Below are 15550 nucleotides of genomic sequence, written 5' to 3'. Positions count from 1 at the left end.
TTCTTGCATTCAGCCAAAGAGTTCTACGCTTTATAGAGAAGAGAGTTTTTTTCACAAAAGGGCTTATTGCAGAACAGAAATGTGAAGTGTTATATAACTGCTGAAAACAGAACCACTCCCTTATTGCTGAATCCACAGCAGTTAAACATTCCCAAACCATGGAATCATATTTCCCATGAGATTTAACAAACTCACTGTGTTTTTAACTATAAGTCATGAGAAACTAAAATCACACAAAGGCAAACATTGTACTATTTAAAATGTTCCAATTATCCAGAGGATCAGGGGTACTTCCCAAAGCTTTTTTTTTCACAAGAGTTAAAAAATTGCCTTTAAAGTCTATTGGGGATTTCCTAACTGTTTCCTTTAGAAACATATTGTGGCTTCTTAATTATTAATTTCCTTTAGAAACATACTGTGAGAGCTCACAGGAGTGTTTGAAGTTATAAAATCTACCACCTGTGTTTTTCATTGAGATCTAAAGTTTGTTTTGAAATGATGCACTGCCTTCCTGAAATCAAATATACGAACAAACTCCTAGTCACATCAAGATGTGTGATAATACATTACTTATCTTTAGAACTTACCATATGAACAGAAAGTTCTGGCTTTGTTTTCTAATGTATTGCTTTCTTTGTTCATTTTTTAAAAAATTGCAATATATACACTAGCAGAGAATTGCTAGAAATCAAGTTGTTGGTGGAAATCAGTTTGTGGGATGGTCCCTGAAGTTTTCTTACCAAGATTTTTGAAAAGTGGCTTGCCATTGTCTCTTTCCTAGAGCTGAGAGAGAGTGACTGGCCTAAAGTCACCCAGTTGGCTTTGTGCTTAAGGCAGAACTAGAATGCAGTTCTTCAGTTTCTAGCCTGGTACCTTAATCACTACACCAAATTGGCTTTCCAGCCATTCTGTAGTATAATGAATTTGTATTCTCTATTTTTATTAATTTTGATACTAGGTAAAGTTAAAGATTCCCCTTGCACATATGTGCTAGTCATTCCCGGCTCTAGGGGATGGTGCTCATCTCCGTTTAAAGAGCCAGTGCTGTCCAAAGAAGTCTCCGTGGTCATATGGCTGGCATGCCTAAATGCCGAAGGCACATGGAATGTTGTTACCTTCTCAACAAAAGTGGTTCCTATTTTTTCTACTCGCATTTTTACATGCTTTCCAACTGCTAGGTTGGCAGAAGCTGGGACAAGTAACGGGAGCTCACTTCGTTACACAGCACTAGGGATTCAAACCGCTGAACTGCCAACCTTCTGATCAACAAGTTCAGCGTCTTAGCCACTGAGCCACCGTGTCCCAATTTTGATAGTACAGTATTATAAATTATACTGTATAAACCTTCTTCGCAGAAAAATGTACCTTTAAATTTTTCAGATGGTGTTTACCACATTGCACAGTATTGTTAGTAAAATACATGTGCCCGAACAAAAAGAACTTATGGGGGGAAAAAACTGGGCTCAATTTTTTCTATTCTTTCTGCAAAATAGTTAAATAAGCCAATTAAATAATGTCAGATTTATAAGTGGCTTCTCCCAGCTAATTTCTAAACTACAATTCTTAGCTTATAATTTTAAAGCAGGAAGTGAGCAAAGTAAAACTGAATGTGATGTTATTCTCTCTTCCAGCTGCATGCAATGTGTTCAACCAACTTTCTGCCTGTGCAAGTAATGCTGTCTGTTAGTGAATTATTCTTTCTTTCTTCCAAAATAATCATGAATTAGAAGCAGAGCAATGAACCTCTTCCTCTTCTTTGCATGCACCGAAGTTCTTTTGGGCAAGTTAACCCATTACTCAAAAGGACACCATCTACTACATGAGAAAGAGGGACCATAGCAAGAAAGTCATAAATATGCTATAACAAAGCAGGGTCTGGTATATATTACATCTAGCAAGTATGGTCCATTTTTCAAAGCTGATCACAATGACTGTGCAGCATATAAAGTCATATAAAAAGATTATGGGTCACTATGATGGAGAGAATATTAAGCCAGCAACACTCATTCAATTATACTGCTACATGAAGTTTTTCATTGTATTCCATTATCGTTTTAAACATTAATAGAGCATTAGCCTCTTCTTTAAAACATCAAATAAAGCTCGAATACAGATGTCTATATTTCATTTGGATAAAGAGGAAGCTAGTGTGAACTTCCAGGAAGTTGTGAATGATGCATGAGAGAATAAACATCTGTGCAAATACGATAAAAGGAATGTATTGTTCTTTTTTTTGACAGAGATAAGTAATATTAGGTCATAGGATGTAAAATCAAAAAGTTCATTCCACCCAGCAATCTGGGATTTACAAACAAACATGCCAAAAGACTGAAATAAAATATTTTATTTAAACTTTATTTAAATAAAGTTTTAAACACTTAACATTTTCTGTCTTTTCAATATCTTTATATCTTAGTTACATACCCAATGCAACTAATAAGCTAGAATATATTTTTAAAAATCTATTCCTGGTTCATTCTGGTACTTCATCCAACAATATTTTCTTGTATTTATTTTAAATATTGGGCCATTTGAATACATTATTAAAATGATATAATACTTCACCTAAAAAGGCAGACATAGGTTAGAGATTGATACATATATAATATTGTTTGTTCAGATGTAACCCTAAGTGAGGAATTATCCAAGTTTGTTCATGTAAGGTAACATCTTAGCCTAATTTATTTCTCCCTCCCCTTCTTTCCCTTTTATAAGCTAAAAGGAAACAGAAGAGTTTTATTTCCACTTCTGAGTATCTAGCTTTACATTGTTTCAACCCAGTCAACAGAAAGTTTCTTTTAAGTGGTACTGATTATGGGAAATATAATCTACAGAGAAAAAGGCACAAAGGGGAAAAAAACCACAGAGCCTTTAGGGAAAGAATGTATAATATAGAATAGAATAGAATAACAGAGTTGGAAGGGATCTTGGAGGTCTTCTAGTGCAACCCCCTGCTTAGGCAGGAAACCCTACACCACTTCAGACAAATGGTTATCCAACATCTTCTTAAAAACTTCCAGTGTTGGATAATTCACAACTTCTGGAGGCAAGTTGTTCCACTGATTAATTGTTCTAACTGTCAGGAAATTTCTCCTTAGTTCTAGGTTGCTTCTCTTCTTAATTAGTTTCCACCCATTGCTTCTTGTCCTGTCCTCAGATGCTTTGGAGAATAGCTTGACTCCTTCTTCTTTGTGGCAACCCCTGAGATATTGGAACACTGCTATCATGTCTCCCCTAGTCCTCCTTTCCATTAAACTAGACATATCCAGTTCCTGCAAACATTCTCCATATGTTTTAGCCTGCAGTCCCCTAATCATCTTTGTTGCTCTTCTCTGCAGAGTCTTTTTTACATCGTGGTGACCAAACTGGATGCAGTATTCCAAGTGCAGCCTTATTAAGGCTTTATAAAGTGTTATTAACACTTCATGTGATCTTGATTCTATTCCTATTTTTATGCAGCCTAGAACTATGTTGGCTTTTTTGGCAGCTGCTGCACACTGCTGGCTAATATATACTCTTCTTACATTCCTTTAGAATACTCAAGCCGTAGTTGGACACATATTTTCGTAAGAACTCAGGGTGAAAATGCACCTATGGTAAGTTCATGGGATTCATCAAACATAGCTGACACTGTTGTGCCAGGAGGCAGTTAGAGAAGACACTTGCAGAAGAGAAGCAGAGAGAGGACAGTTAACCTTTCCATCCTATCTTTTCCCAGGAACAACTCAAGACACTTTGCCTTATTTGGCAAACAAATCCCCACATCCCTAATTAGAAGAAAGACAACTGACATAAAGAAAAGACAGAGGAATCCTGTGCCCTCCATTCTTCATATTGCCATTTCCCTTGTCAGCAACAAGCTAGTTACAATCACATTTGCAGTTTTGCTGTCATTTTAGATATAATTTTATATTTGAAATTCAGAATATTACAAAAATTGGGTTTGATAGATTGAGAGGCAGACCAAGACTATGTAAATTGCTCTTGGCATTGAAACAGTGAGATTTACTTGCTAGACTTTCTCAAATATGGGAATAAAGTATCTTCTCGGTACTTCTCAGTTTGAGAACAAAGTAATGGAATGGCTTCTGATGCCATATTTCAAGGAAGATCCACTTGAACAGATGCAATGGCACCCACAGGAATATTCTGATGAAAACAATACCATGAAGTTTCACTATACGTTCTTCCGGTTTTGAGCATATGCTGTGACACATGCAAAAAAGGGGGTGAGGCTTGTGTTATTATGCTGTTCACATCAGTCAGATACCCCTTCCCTGCCTCTACCACTAAATGGTTAGCTAAGATTTCTATTTTAACAACTCCTTCAATGATTTTCTGGTTTGTATTTAATAAAAGTGTAACTCTTTACATTCCAAAATGTGTATTCTAGATGTCAGGACAACACACATTTCAAACACAGAGATTCAAAATTAGGAGTACATTTTGGCTTCACTCCAATTATTTCAAAGACCGCTGCTGATTTACAGCAAACTTTACGATTGCTCAGGATGCCTGCAACTTTGAAATGAAAAACAACTAAGCCAAAGAATTAACAAAGAATTAACCAGCAAGCATACACACAGATTGAACAGTAGATTGAACAAAACTCCAGGTACTAATTGTGCTAACACTAATAAAGTATTATAAAAAAAACCTCTTATCTGATATTAGTCTTAAATTAGTTATGTAATTATAATATTTTTGCAATTTCCTTCTCTGGTTTGAATAACATAACAATAAATTGTTGCATGATTTATTGAAGAAGAGTCAACTTTTCTAATTAGCTTCAGCTGTCTTGGACTATAATATAAATATTTTACGCTGTAGCTTTACTTTAAAAAATGGTACAGATCCACAGGATATGCTGCACATGGCCATGCTGCTTTGCTGAAAAAGATAAACAAATATTTTCCCATTCTAGATTGAAGTATTCTTACTTACATGGGAACATGTGGGCAGGGTTCTTGGTTCCAAAGGCATATATACTGAACTTCAACAAAGCTTTCAGTGCCACCCAGCACAGAGCAACTCACATTTTTGTTCACTACATAGGCACACCAGTTTCTGTAGAGAGGGTGAGAAAACAAAAGGCATGTGTTACAATCATAATATTGTAATAAACAATAATATTAAAATAGTTTAATATTATTAAGCTGTTGGTCGGAACAAATATGGAATATTGGTCCAATGTTTTACCCAAGAGAGATTTAAAGCAGAGAAGCAATTATTTTCTTCCACTTCCTACCACTGGCCCAACACATGAAGAACACAGAAGATCTTGTAGCAGAAGCTCTAGCACATGTGTTCTTTATAGATGCAAATAAAGAAGTTAAATAAAATGCAGCGGTGTAGAGAATAAGAGAATGTATGAGGGTAACAGCTCATTTCAATGTATATCTACTCAGATGCAAGGCCATACTTCAAGATAAGTAGATACAGGATTTGTGTTTTTGTATTTTGAGATCTGGAGACAGAAATCCTCATTCCAAAATCGCTAAATCGTAATATGGTTTTACTTAAGGTCTAATGTATTATGTAATCCAAAATTTTATGTTTTATAAGCTATAGCTGATCATCAATGGTTTCTATTGAAATCAAAACTTCAGATGTCAACACTATCCAGATGGAATGACAAAAATGTGATAAAATGAAAGTGAACAGAACACTTAATAAAGTGATCTAAGGTGGTCTCTATATGCCTAAAAATTACTTGAATTCTTAGCCAAACAAGATGAGGATTATGGAAGCTAGAGTTTCATATCTGGAGAATACCAAAATGTGGAACATATAATTTTTCATGAAACTGTGGGATATTAGCAAAACAGAGGAACCCAATAAATCATGGCTTCTTCATGTAAGCATGGATAGATAAAAGATATCTTAGTGTACAGTGTATCTGTGTATTTTTTTTATTTTATACAATTGCACAGTGTCATTTTCAACTGCTTTATCCTCATTCTACAACTCCCACCAGCAAGAGGTATTCTACTGTACTCAGGACTATTCCCCGTTTGCATGTAACCATAGCAAAAACATGTTCTGACACTCTTTATTCTGCTATTTTTTTGCCTATTACAAAAGAAGAGCCCTGGTGGTGCAGTGGTTATAATGCAGTATTACAGGCAAACTCTGTCCACCATCTGGAGTTCAATCCTGATGGATACTCAGCACTTCCATCCTTCTGAGATTGATAAAAAATACGACCCATATTGTTAGAGGCAATATGATGACTTGATTAACTGCTCAGAAAGTGCTACAAAGTGCTATGGAGTGGTATATAAGCCTAAATGCTATTGTTGTTGCTAAATGGTAAGACTGTGTCTAGCACTCTGCATAGAAAGAGTGGAAGGAAGCAGACAAGAACTTTGCTGCCCTAAAACTACCTATACTTGTTTCATCTGAGAATAGATATGGTACTTGCTGGAATTGTATTTTAACTTTTATATTATTTATAATGAATACTATTAGAGCTCTTGGATTCTTGTTCCATGATTGTTTCCAGTTCAGACTGCAAAGAGGGAATAACAGAATAACAGAGTTTGTAGGGACCTTGGAGGTCTTCTAATCCAACTGACTGCTCAAGCAGGATACCCTATACCATTTCAGACAAATGGTTGTCCAATCTCTTCTTAAAAACCTCCAGTGTTGGAGCACCCACAACCTCTGGACACAAGTTGTCCCACTGATTAACTGTTCTAACTATTGGAAATTTCTCCTTAGTTCTAGGTTGATCCTCTCCTTGATTAGTTTCCATCCATTGGTTCTTGTCCTGCCTTCAGGTGTTTTGGAGAGTAGCCTGACTCCCTCTTTTTGACAGCCTCTCAAATATTGTATCACCCCTAGTTCTTCTTTTCATTAAACTACTCTTACCCAATTCCTGCAACTGTTGTTTTATCATCCAGTCCCCTCATCTTTGTTGCTCTTCTCTGCACTCTTTCTAGAGTGTCAACATCTTTTTTCTATTGTGGTGACCAAACTGGCTGCAATATTCCAAGTGTGATAAATATTTCATCAAGGGTGCTCATCCTAGTTTGGAATGCAAGTTTAGTGCTGTTTGGGAATAGCACTAAAATCATGTTCAAAAGAACTCAAGTATTACTGGTATCAATTGATGTTCTTTTGTTCAAAATCTTAAATCTATGAAAGTTCTTCACCGATTGCTTTGAAATTTTGACACAACATTACATTCGAATACACATGTGTTTTTATATACCTATATTATATAGATGTCACACCTGTGACAGGTAAAAACATGCTTTTTTGAAAACCAGCGCCATCTGTTGGACGTAAAAGCAACACACGCTATACTAAATATTTCACGATTCCATTTCAATGTTTCTGATTGCATTGTTATATTGAATGTTCATAGATTTTGATTTATTTTCATTTTAATTATTTCGTGTGACATTGCATTGGAATTGAATTGTGTCATTTACCATAGCATTCATTTTGTGAGTATAGTATATTTGGAACAGTTCGGCCACTCTCCACCTTCGTCCCAACAGTCCCTTTATATGTGTGGCTGGGCTGCGTCTGCACCCATTCCCCTTTCCGACGAGCTTTAGCCATTTCCGCCAAGGGGAGCCGAAGCCCTTCGGCCTCCCCCTCCCCTCCCCTCCCGCCGGGCCTTTGCTGTCTGTGGCAGGGCAGCACCTGCACCATCCCTCGGCCACCTCCCTCTACCCTTATACCTTAGGGAGATAGGGATCATAAGGGAGTGCATCAGACTTAATGTTGGTAGTTTTCTACCAATTCAAAGATGAATGGATAGCACCGCAGTCTGAGCATGGGGAACATTCCTCAGCCACTGCGGAGGGCAAGTGACCTCTCATGTTCCAGACCATCACCCACTCCATATGTGTTTATCAGAAAACAACTATGATATTAAGTGCCCCCTCAGCATTGCAATGCTGTCTTGCAGCTGAGGAATGGACTAAAGGCAGAAATAGTTAAGACCAGCCTGGTAGTATTCATAGGCTATGGAAACAGCAGAGAATATTCTTTTGCTGTCAGAAATAATAATCTCCAACTATAAAGAAGCACAACCTGGACTTAGATATCCCGTAGAAAATTAATAACTAGCAGATTGTGTGCTCAAGGTGCATACACTACATTCATTGCAATTGGTTCAAGTCCTGTTCTTTTTTTGTAGAATGTAGAATGTAGAAATTTATTTGTATGCCGCCCTTTTCCCTGGGGGGACTCAGGGCAGCTCACAACCCAAAAGGGAGGGGGAGACAAACTTTTAACATATAAGACAATACATAATTAAAAACACAACATTCATACCATTCGGGCGGGTTACAGTCTTAGCCCCAGGCCTGACGGGATAGCCAGATTCTGAGGGCTGTGCGGAAGGTCTGGAGGGTGGTAAGGGTACGAATCTCCACGGGGAGATCGTTCCATAGGGTCGGAGCTACCACCGAGAAGGCTCTCCTCCGCGTAGTTGCCAGTCGGCATTGACCGGCAGATGGAACTCGGAGGAGGCCTAATCGATGAGATCTAATAGGTCACGTGGAGGTAATTGGCAGTAGGCGGTCTCTCAAGTACCCAGATCCACTACCATGTAGGGCTTTATGGGTGACAAGTAGCACCTTGAAGCGTACCCGGAGATCGACAGGTAGCCAGTGCAGCTCGCGGAAGATAGGTGTTATGTGGGTGAAGCGAGGTGCACCCACAATCGTTCGCACGGCCGCATTCTGGACTAGCTGAAGTCGCCGAATACTCTTCAAGAGCAGCCCCATGTAGAGCACATTGCAGTACTCCAGCCTAGAGGTCACAAGGGCACGAGTGACTGTTGTGAGAGCCTCCCGGTTCAGGTAGTGGCGCAACTGGTGCACCAGGCGAACCTGGGCAAATGCCCCCCTGGTCACAGCTGACAAATGGTGTTCGAAAGTCAGCTGTGGATCCAGGAGGACTCCCAAGTTGTTAGCCACTAGGGCTAAAATCATTTATCGAAAAAGTTTTTACCTGCCATATATTGGTATAAAACTCTTATTGGGATTAAATTATACACAAATTCATTGGACTAACTGTCAGCGGTCAATCAATATCCCTAACTTTAAGTCATTTGTTAGACTTAACAAATGCGGGGGGGGGGGAATTACAACCCTATCAAAATAAGCAAATTCCAGACTGGGACTGGAGTTAACTGGTAGGCAAACTGTTTTGTTCTGGCTAAAAAAGAACAAGAGCTCTAAAGTAATTCAAAGGCAGGATGCCCTAACAACATTCAAAAGGAAGAAATGAATCACAAAATAGACTAGAAGGAACCCACCAATTCAAGTCGCACACGTTTCTATTTAGTTGGCGCTGAGAGACTCCTGGAAGGAAAAAAATCCGGCACCCGTGAACTCTGCCTCGGTTCTTTCAGAAGGTGGCAACTCCAGCAAGCCCGGCTTCCCAGCCCTGAAGGTGTAAATTGACCCCACGGATCAGGGAAGAGCTTCCCAAGGCCCTCGAGTCCACCCATGCCCCGTTTTGCCTCCAGACCGCCGTTTGCTCCAAATGGCCGGTTTGAGAATCGGAGTTTGAGTATTTCAAACCTTCGTCTCTTCCCAGCTGTCAACACCAGGGAAGGAAAGCCGGCATCCGTCGCCTATCCAAGAGATGGGGACTCCACCCAGGCGATTTGGGGTTTTTAAATTGTTCACACGGCAACATTAACAAATGGCAGAATAATATATATAAGTATAATCTTTATTGTCATTGTACTTAAATACAACGAAATTGGTACACACACACACACACACACACACACACACACACCACGAAACTCTCTGTACGGTGCTCTGAGAGAGAGCTGAAATGCTCAAATAACCCTCCCTCCCCAAAGGCCCGGAGAAAGAAAGGTGGCTTTGGAGAGAAGCTGAGTCGCGCGGGTGGAGAGAGCCTTACTTGTTTCTGGCGCCCGAACGACCCGGACCCGAGTAGGGGGAGACCAGGCTGAGGCAGCCCCCGAGAGACAGGACCAGCGCCACCACGCAGCCGAAGGGCTTCGCGAGCAGCTCCATTTCCGCCCGAAGTGGCGCGCCACCAGCTCACTTGACTCGCGTGGGAAGCGGCGAGGCGTGAAGACGAAGAGCCGCTGCGATGGGATTCGCCTGCCCGCTGGCTACTCTACTCGTTGCTTCGCCGCTTCTTACACGCCTTTTCTCTTCTCCCGCCAATTTTTATTTTTAATTTTTTGCTTCCCTTCGGGTTGCCTTCCCTAGAGTTCTCCCGCTGAGTTTTTCCACCGGCGCAAGAAATCCCACCGACTCTCCCTCCGGCTCGCTCGCTTCTTTCCTTCTTCTTCCAAAGTTTCCGCCCTCCGGTTCGCGCATCCTACCCGAAGGGTGGCTAGCCTCCTCCTCCCCCTCTCCTCCCCCGCTTTTCTTCTCTGACCAAGCAGCGTGCAACCCTTTCTCATTCTTGCTAAGGAGCAAGGCACAAATTGCTCTCGGCATTCCTCGGGGAGAGCGTGCGGAGAATTGAGGAGAAACAGCATGTGGTGGCCGTTAGAAACTAAGTGGCAGTGAAGGGCTTGAGACTGGTATTCCTGGCTCTGCGAGCACTCATGCAAGCGCCTCGGGTGTTTTCGCCTTCATCCCCTCGCTCACGGAGCCTTTATCCGGAGGCCTCTTTAATCTCCCCCTCTCTCTCTGCTGGGCAAGGCTTCGCGAGTTTCCGACCAGAAGGAGTTTTAGCTTCCAAACCGTCCCCTCCCTGGCCCATTTCTTTCCATTCAACTGGGGACTGGTTGAACCTTTTTCTTTTCCAAGAATGCTCTTACACAACGCAGCAAGCACATCCAAAACAAGCGCTCAGTATTGTTAGGCACTTTAGTAAGCAACTAAACAACCCCTGCCTCCTTGGGACATGGTTTTAGGATGTTGGGCATATGCTGTAAGAAAGGCAATCGAGAAACCTGGCTTCAAAAATTGTTGCCCTGTGATGCCCTGTTTTCCCATTTAAAGATCAGGACAATAACAGTTTTGGAAGTAAATAGGCAGGTCAAGAAAATTCTTTATCCTTTAAAGGCATGCATGCACTGCACAATTTATTTTATTGTCATACCTTGAAGATACATCATGGTTCATTTTTGAGATCTGAGTAGGACACATTTCTTTTTTTAAAAAAAGTCTAATTGTAATAATCTGCAAACATTTGCAGTCACAAGACCTCTCGCTTGAAGAAATCTCATTAATCTGCTTTTACAACAAATACAAAGTTATGCACAAAAGCAAACAAACTTGTCTAGCTGAAAAAGCTTACAATATATGCTTGTTGACAATAATTTTCAATAGCAATAGCACTTAGATTGATATACTGCTTCATAGTGCTTTGCAGCCCTCTCTAAGTGGCTCACAAGAGAGCATATTGACCCCAACAATCTGGGATCCTTATTTTACCGACCTTGGAAAGATGGGTCAACCTTGAGCTGATGAGAATTGAACTCCTGGTGGTTGGCAGAATTAGCCTGAAATACTGCATTCCTAACCACTGTGCCACCACAGCTGTTCAGAACTTGAAATAAGTCATAATTTCAAGTATAACAATGTCCTTGGTGGCATGAAAATTACTCTTTCAGATGCAGAAGATATTTTGAACAAAAATTAGGACACATTTGTAAAGTAAGGAAATATTTATTCCATGAATAGCAATTACAAGTAGGCTCCATCTCAATAGTTACTTGTTTATATTAGTAATTTAAAAGCTACTTTTTATCCACCTTGAAGAAAGAACTTGAGAGTTCTACCAAATCATTTGAAAGGCATGTGTATGCCTTTAACAGAGCTAGACGTTTTGATGAGAAAAATAGTGGCAGCACAGGCTATAACAAATTGCAGAATGTGCATGTGTTTTTGTTTTGAAATTTAAAAAAAAGCACAAATGTGTGAAGTCTGGTAAATTGAATGGCATGTATATAATTAATAATACAATCCAGTACATTTTTCAATGGAGCTTACTTGATGGCAAGAATAGAACTGCATTATAGTATAAATATGTTTTTAAAATTATATATCTTTAATAAATATGAAGGAGGAGGAAAGGAATGAGGAGTTAATGCTGATGTTACTAGCTTGAATAAGCATTTTCTTAAAATATTTGTTCAGCCATTGTTCAACGTTACAATGGTGATGAAGGAGTGATAGTTATCACCAGTCCTCAAGATCTGGCCATACCAGCTCCCTTGCAGTCACATGATCACCATCTGGGCACTTGGGAATTGGCTCACACGATTGCGGCATCCTGTAATCACATGATCACAATTTTGTTTTATACTGCCATTTTTTAATATAAATAACTCAGCATGATGAATGCACACAATTCTACTTCCTCCTCCTATTTTCCCCTCAACAACAATCCTGTGAGAAGCAGTAGTAATAGCAAATGCCAGAATTTTAATTTTAAATAGGGTAAATATTGATAAATATAACCTCTTTGGAGGGGAACCTCCATAATTTTTTAAAATGAGAAGTGGTTTTGAAAGAAAAAGTTTAAAACGCACCTAAAGGCAGGACAAGAAGCAATGGATGGAAACTAGAACTAAGGAGAAATTTCCTGACAGTTAGAATAATTAATCAGTGGAATGACTTGCTTCCAGAAGTTGTGAATGCTCCAACACTGGAGCTTTTTAAGAAGAGAAGATAACCATTTGTCCGAAATTTCCTGCTTAAATGGGGATTGGACTAGAAGATCTCCTAGGTCCCTTCCAACTTTGTTGTTCTGTTAAACACTTTAATAGAGCACTCTTCATAACTTTGTTAAGTTGCAGAATAGATTGCTAGTGTAGTTCCCAGAATACAAAACCAATATGTAACTAGTTGCAGCAGAATGACTGATGTGTGCAGAAAATGGTTCTCTTGCTTTTTGGGTTATATTAGCTACAGCCTCCATTTTCTGTGAAATAATAATAAAAAAATAAGATGGTTGCGTTGCATCTTGCCACTTTGTCATAACGCTAAAACATTGTTTTAAACTTTTATTAAACCTATTATCTGCTTGTGCAATTTTTAAGCCATTGCCTGTTACTTACAAATCAGAATGATTGGGTTGACACAATGTGCTAAACAAACAAATCATATTATGACTTAATGTGATGTATTTACCCAAACATTCTAAGTTTCCTGGCTACTTGAGAGACCGCCTCCTGCCAATTACCTCCCTGAGGCCTGTAAGATCGCACAGATTAGGCGTCCTCCGGATTCCATCTGCCGGTCAATGTCGGCTGGCGACTCCCCGGGGGAGGGCCTTCTCTGTTGCTGCTCCGGCCCTATGGAACAATCTCCCCATGGAGATCCGGACCCTTACTACCCTTCCGGCCTTCCGCAAAGTGACCAAGACCTGGCTGTTCCGGCAGGCCTGGGGCTGTTGACTTTGTCCAGCCCCATCCTAAGTTGTGAATATTGTGGATCTTTTAATGTCTTGTTTTTGTATGTCCTTCCCTTTCCCTTTTTTTACTTGTAAGCCGCCCTGAGTCTCTTTGAGAGTGGCCTACATATTTATGTAGCTGCAAAATTTCTAACTGCATTGTAAAGGAAAATGCATCCATTGGCAGTAGCAAGGCTAAAATAATTATGTCTTATTGGGTAGAAGTCTGAAGTGTGGATTGCAGCCTTAAATGGCAAACTATCTTTGGAAGACAATCATATGGACTTCATTACTCAACACATTGAAATGTATGAGTGTTCAGAATTCTTTAGGTTTTTCCTTTTGAGAAATGTCCCTCTAAATTCACATTTAACATGCCTGTCTAAAAAAATTAAATACATTTCATGAGGAATAATTACAATGCAATATTATAGATAGAAAACTAATATGTATAAATAGTTCCCTCTTAAAGAGTTTTCCAGTAAAATTGGTCCTTTCCTGTAATCTCTGATTTGGCAGTAGAAATGATTAACCTATAATCGTGATAGCTAACCTATGGCAGGCGTGCCACAGGTGGCACACGGAACCCTCTCTATGGACACGTGAGCCATCGCCCCAGCTCAGCTCCACCGCACATGTGCAGGTGTCATCTGACAGGCAGTTGATTTTCAGGTCCCTGCCGCACATGCAGGAGATGTGCATGTGGGGGTCGGGGGTTGCATGTGCATGCACAGGGGGTGGGGGGAGCACAGGGGGGTATGACCCATTTTTGGTCCCTGGAGGCTTCAGAGAGGCTTCAAAACGGCCGCAGAGGAGGGTCACACACACACACACACAAGGGGGGCAGGGGAATGCAGGGGGTTGCGTGTGCATACACGTGGGTGCATTGGGTGTGGGCATGCACGTGTGGTCAGCACGTGAGGACAAAATGTTAGCCATCACTGACCTATAATCTTTGCTTGATTCTAGCATACTTAATGGATCATAGTTCACAAGCCTAAAAAATAAGATCCCTTGAATTCAAAGACACGATTCTAGATAGATGGTCTTGGTAGGATAAAAATTATTTCAAAGTCAAAACTCATACCACACTTTCTGCGTGCGCACTCATATATTCTGCCATTTTAAGTGCATAATGCCAGGCCACAAACTGTAAAACTATAAAAGATTTTATTGCAGAATGCAGCCAGGTGAATGATATAAATTCATTCTTCCTTTAAATTAAACCAGAATCCTTCCTTGATGTAAAAAATAATAATCTTAAGCTGTTGCCTTAATGAGAAGGATGGCATGTAAGAGAAGGTAGTGGCCTTTCAGCTCCAGCGGTCCTTGGAGGAAGCCAACTATCTCGATCCATTCCAGTCAGGCTTCAGACCCGGCTGCAGCACAGAAACCGCTTTGGTCGCGTTGACCGATGATCTCTGGAGAGCCAGGGATGGAGGCCACGCCTCCATCCTGGTGCTCCTTGACCTCTCGGCGGCTTTCGATACCATCGACCATGGTATCCTTCTGCGACGACTGCGGGAGGTGGGGGTGGGAGGCGCTGTTTTACAGTGGTTCTCCTCTTACCTCTCGGACAGGTCGCAGTCGGTGTTAGTCGGGGGACAGAGATCGACCCCTAGGCCCCTAACGTATGGGGTGCCGCAGGGTTCGGTCCTGTCCCCCCTTCTTTTCAACATCTACATGAAACCGCTGGGTGAGATCATTCGACGGCACGGGATAAAATACCACCAGTATGCGGACGATACACAGTTGTATCTGTCCGCCCCGTGCCAACTCAACGAAGCGATGGATGTGATGAGCCAGGGTCTTGAGGCTGTTAAAGACTGGATGGGGGTCAACAAACTTGTGCTCAATCCAGAAAAGACCGAGTGGCTGCTGTGTTTCCCTCCCGCGAATTGGCCAAGTGTTCCATCTCTCAGGCTGGGGGGTCAAATTGTACGCCCCTCAGACAGGGTTCGCAACTTGGGAGTCCTCCTGGACCCACAGCTGACTTTCGAACATCATTTGTCAGCTGTGACCAGGGGGGCATTTGCCCAGGTTCGCCTGGTGCACCAGTTGCATCCCTACCTGAACCGGTAGGCCCTCACAACAGTCACTCATGCCCTTGTGACCTCTAGGCTGGAATACTGCAATGTGCTCTACATGGGGCTGCCCTTGAAGAGCATTCGGCGACTTCAGCTGGTCCAGA

At 41.0% G+C, this 15550-nt stretch overlaps 1 protein-coding gene across 2 annotated transcripts in view; it reads right to left on the bottom strand.

Annotated features, from left to right (window-relative positions):
* EMILIN2 (elastin microfibril interfacer 2) overlaps positions 1–10275 on the bottom strand; it is a 35356-nt gene extending 25081 nt beyond the window's left edge. For both annotated transcript variants that reach the window (XM_087707214.1, XM_087707215.1), the window contains exons 1-2: positions 9901–10275; positions 4945–5067 (exon numbers count right to left, since the gene is read on the bottom strand). In XM_087707214.1, coding sequence (XP_087563340.1) covers positions 4945–5067; positions 9901–10016 — 239 coding nt within the window. In that variant the 5' untranslated portion in view covers positions 10017–10275. The remainder of the gene's footprint in view (positions 1–4944; positions 5068–9900) is intronic.
* Between the last annotated feature and the right edge of the window lie 5275 nt (positions 10276–15550).

Source organism: Thamnophis sirtalis, unplaced genomic scaffold (assembly GCF_051295495.1).
Source record: "Thamnophis sirtalis isolate CommonGarterSnake01/CBP01778 unplaced genomic scaffold, rThaSir2_p1.2 scaffold_2, whole genome shotgun sequence".
Classification (NCBI taxonomy): Eukaryota; Metazoa; Chordata; class Lepidosauria; order Squamata; family Natricidae; genus Thamnophis; species Thamnophis sirtalis.
The sequence above is the reverse complement of the archived record's forward strand: the minus strand, read 5'-3'. Positions and strand labels throughout refer to the sequence as shown.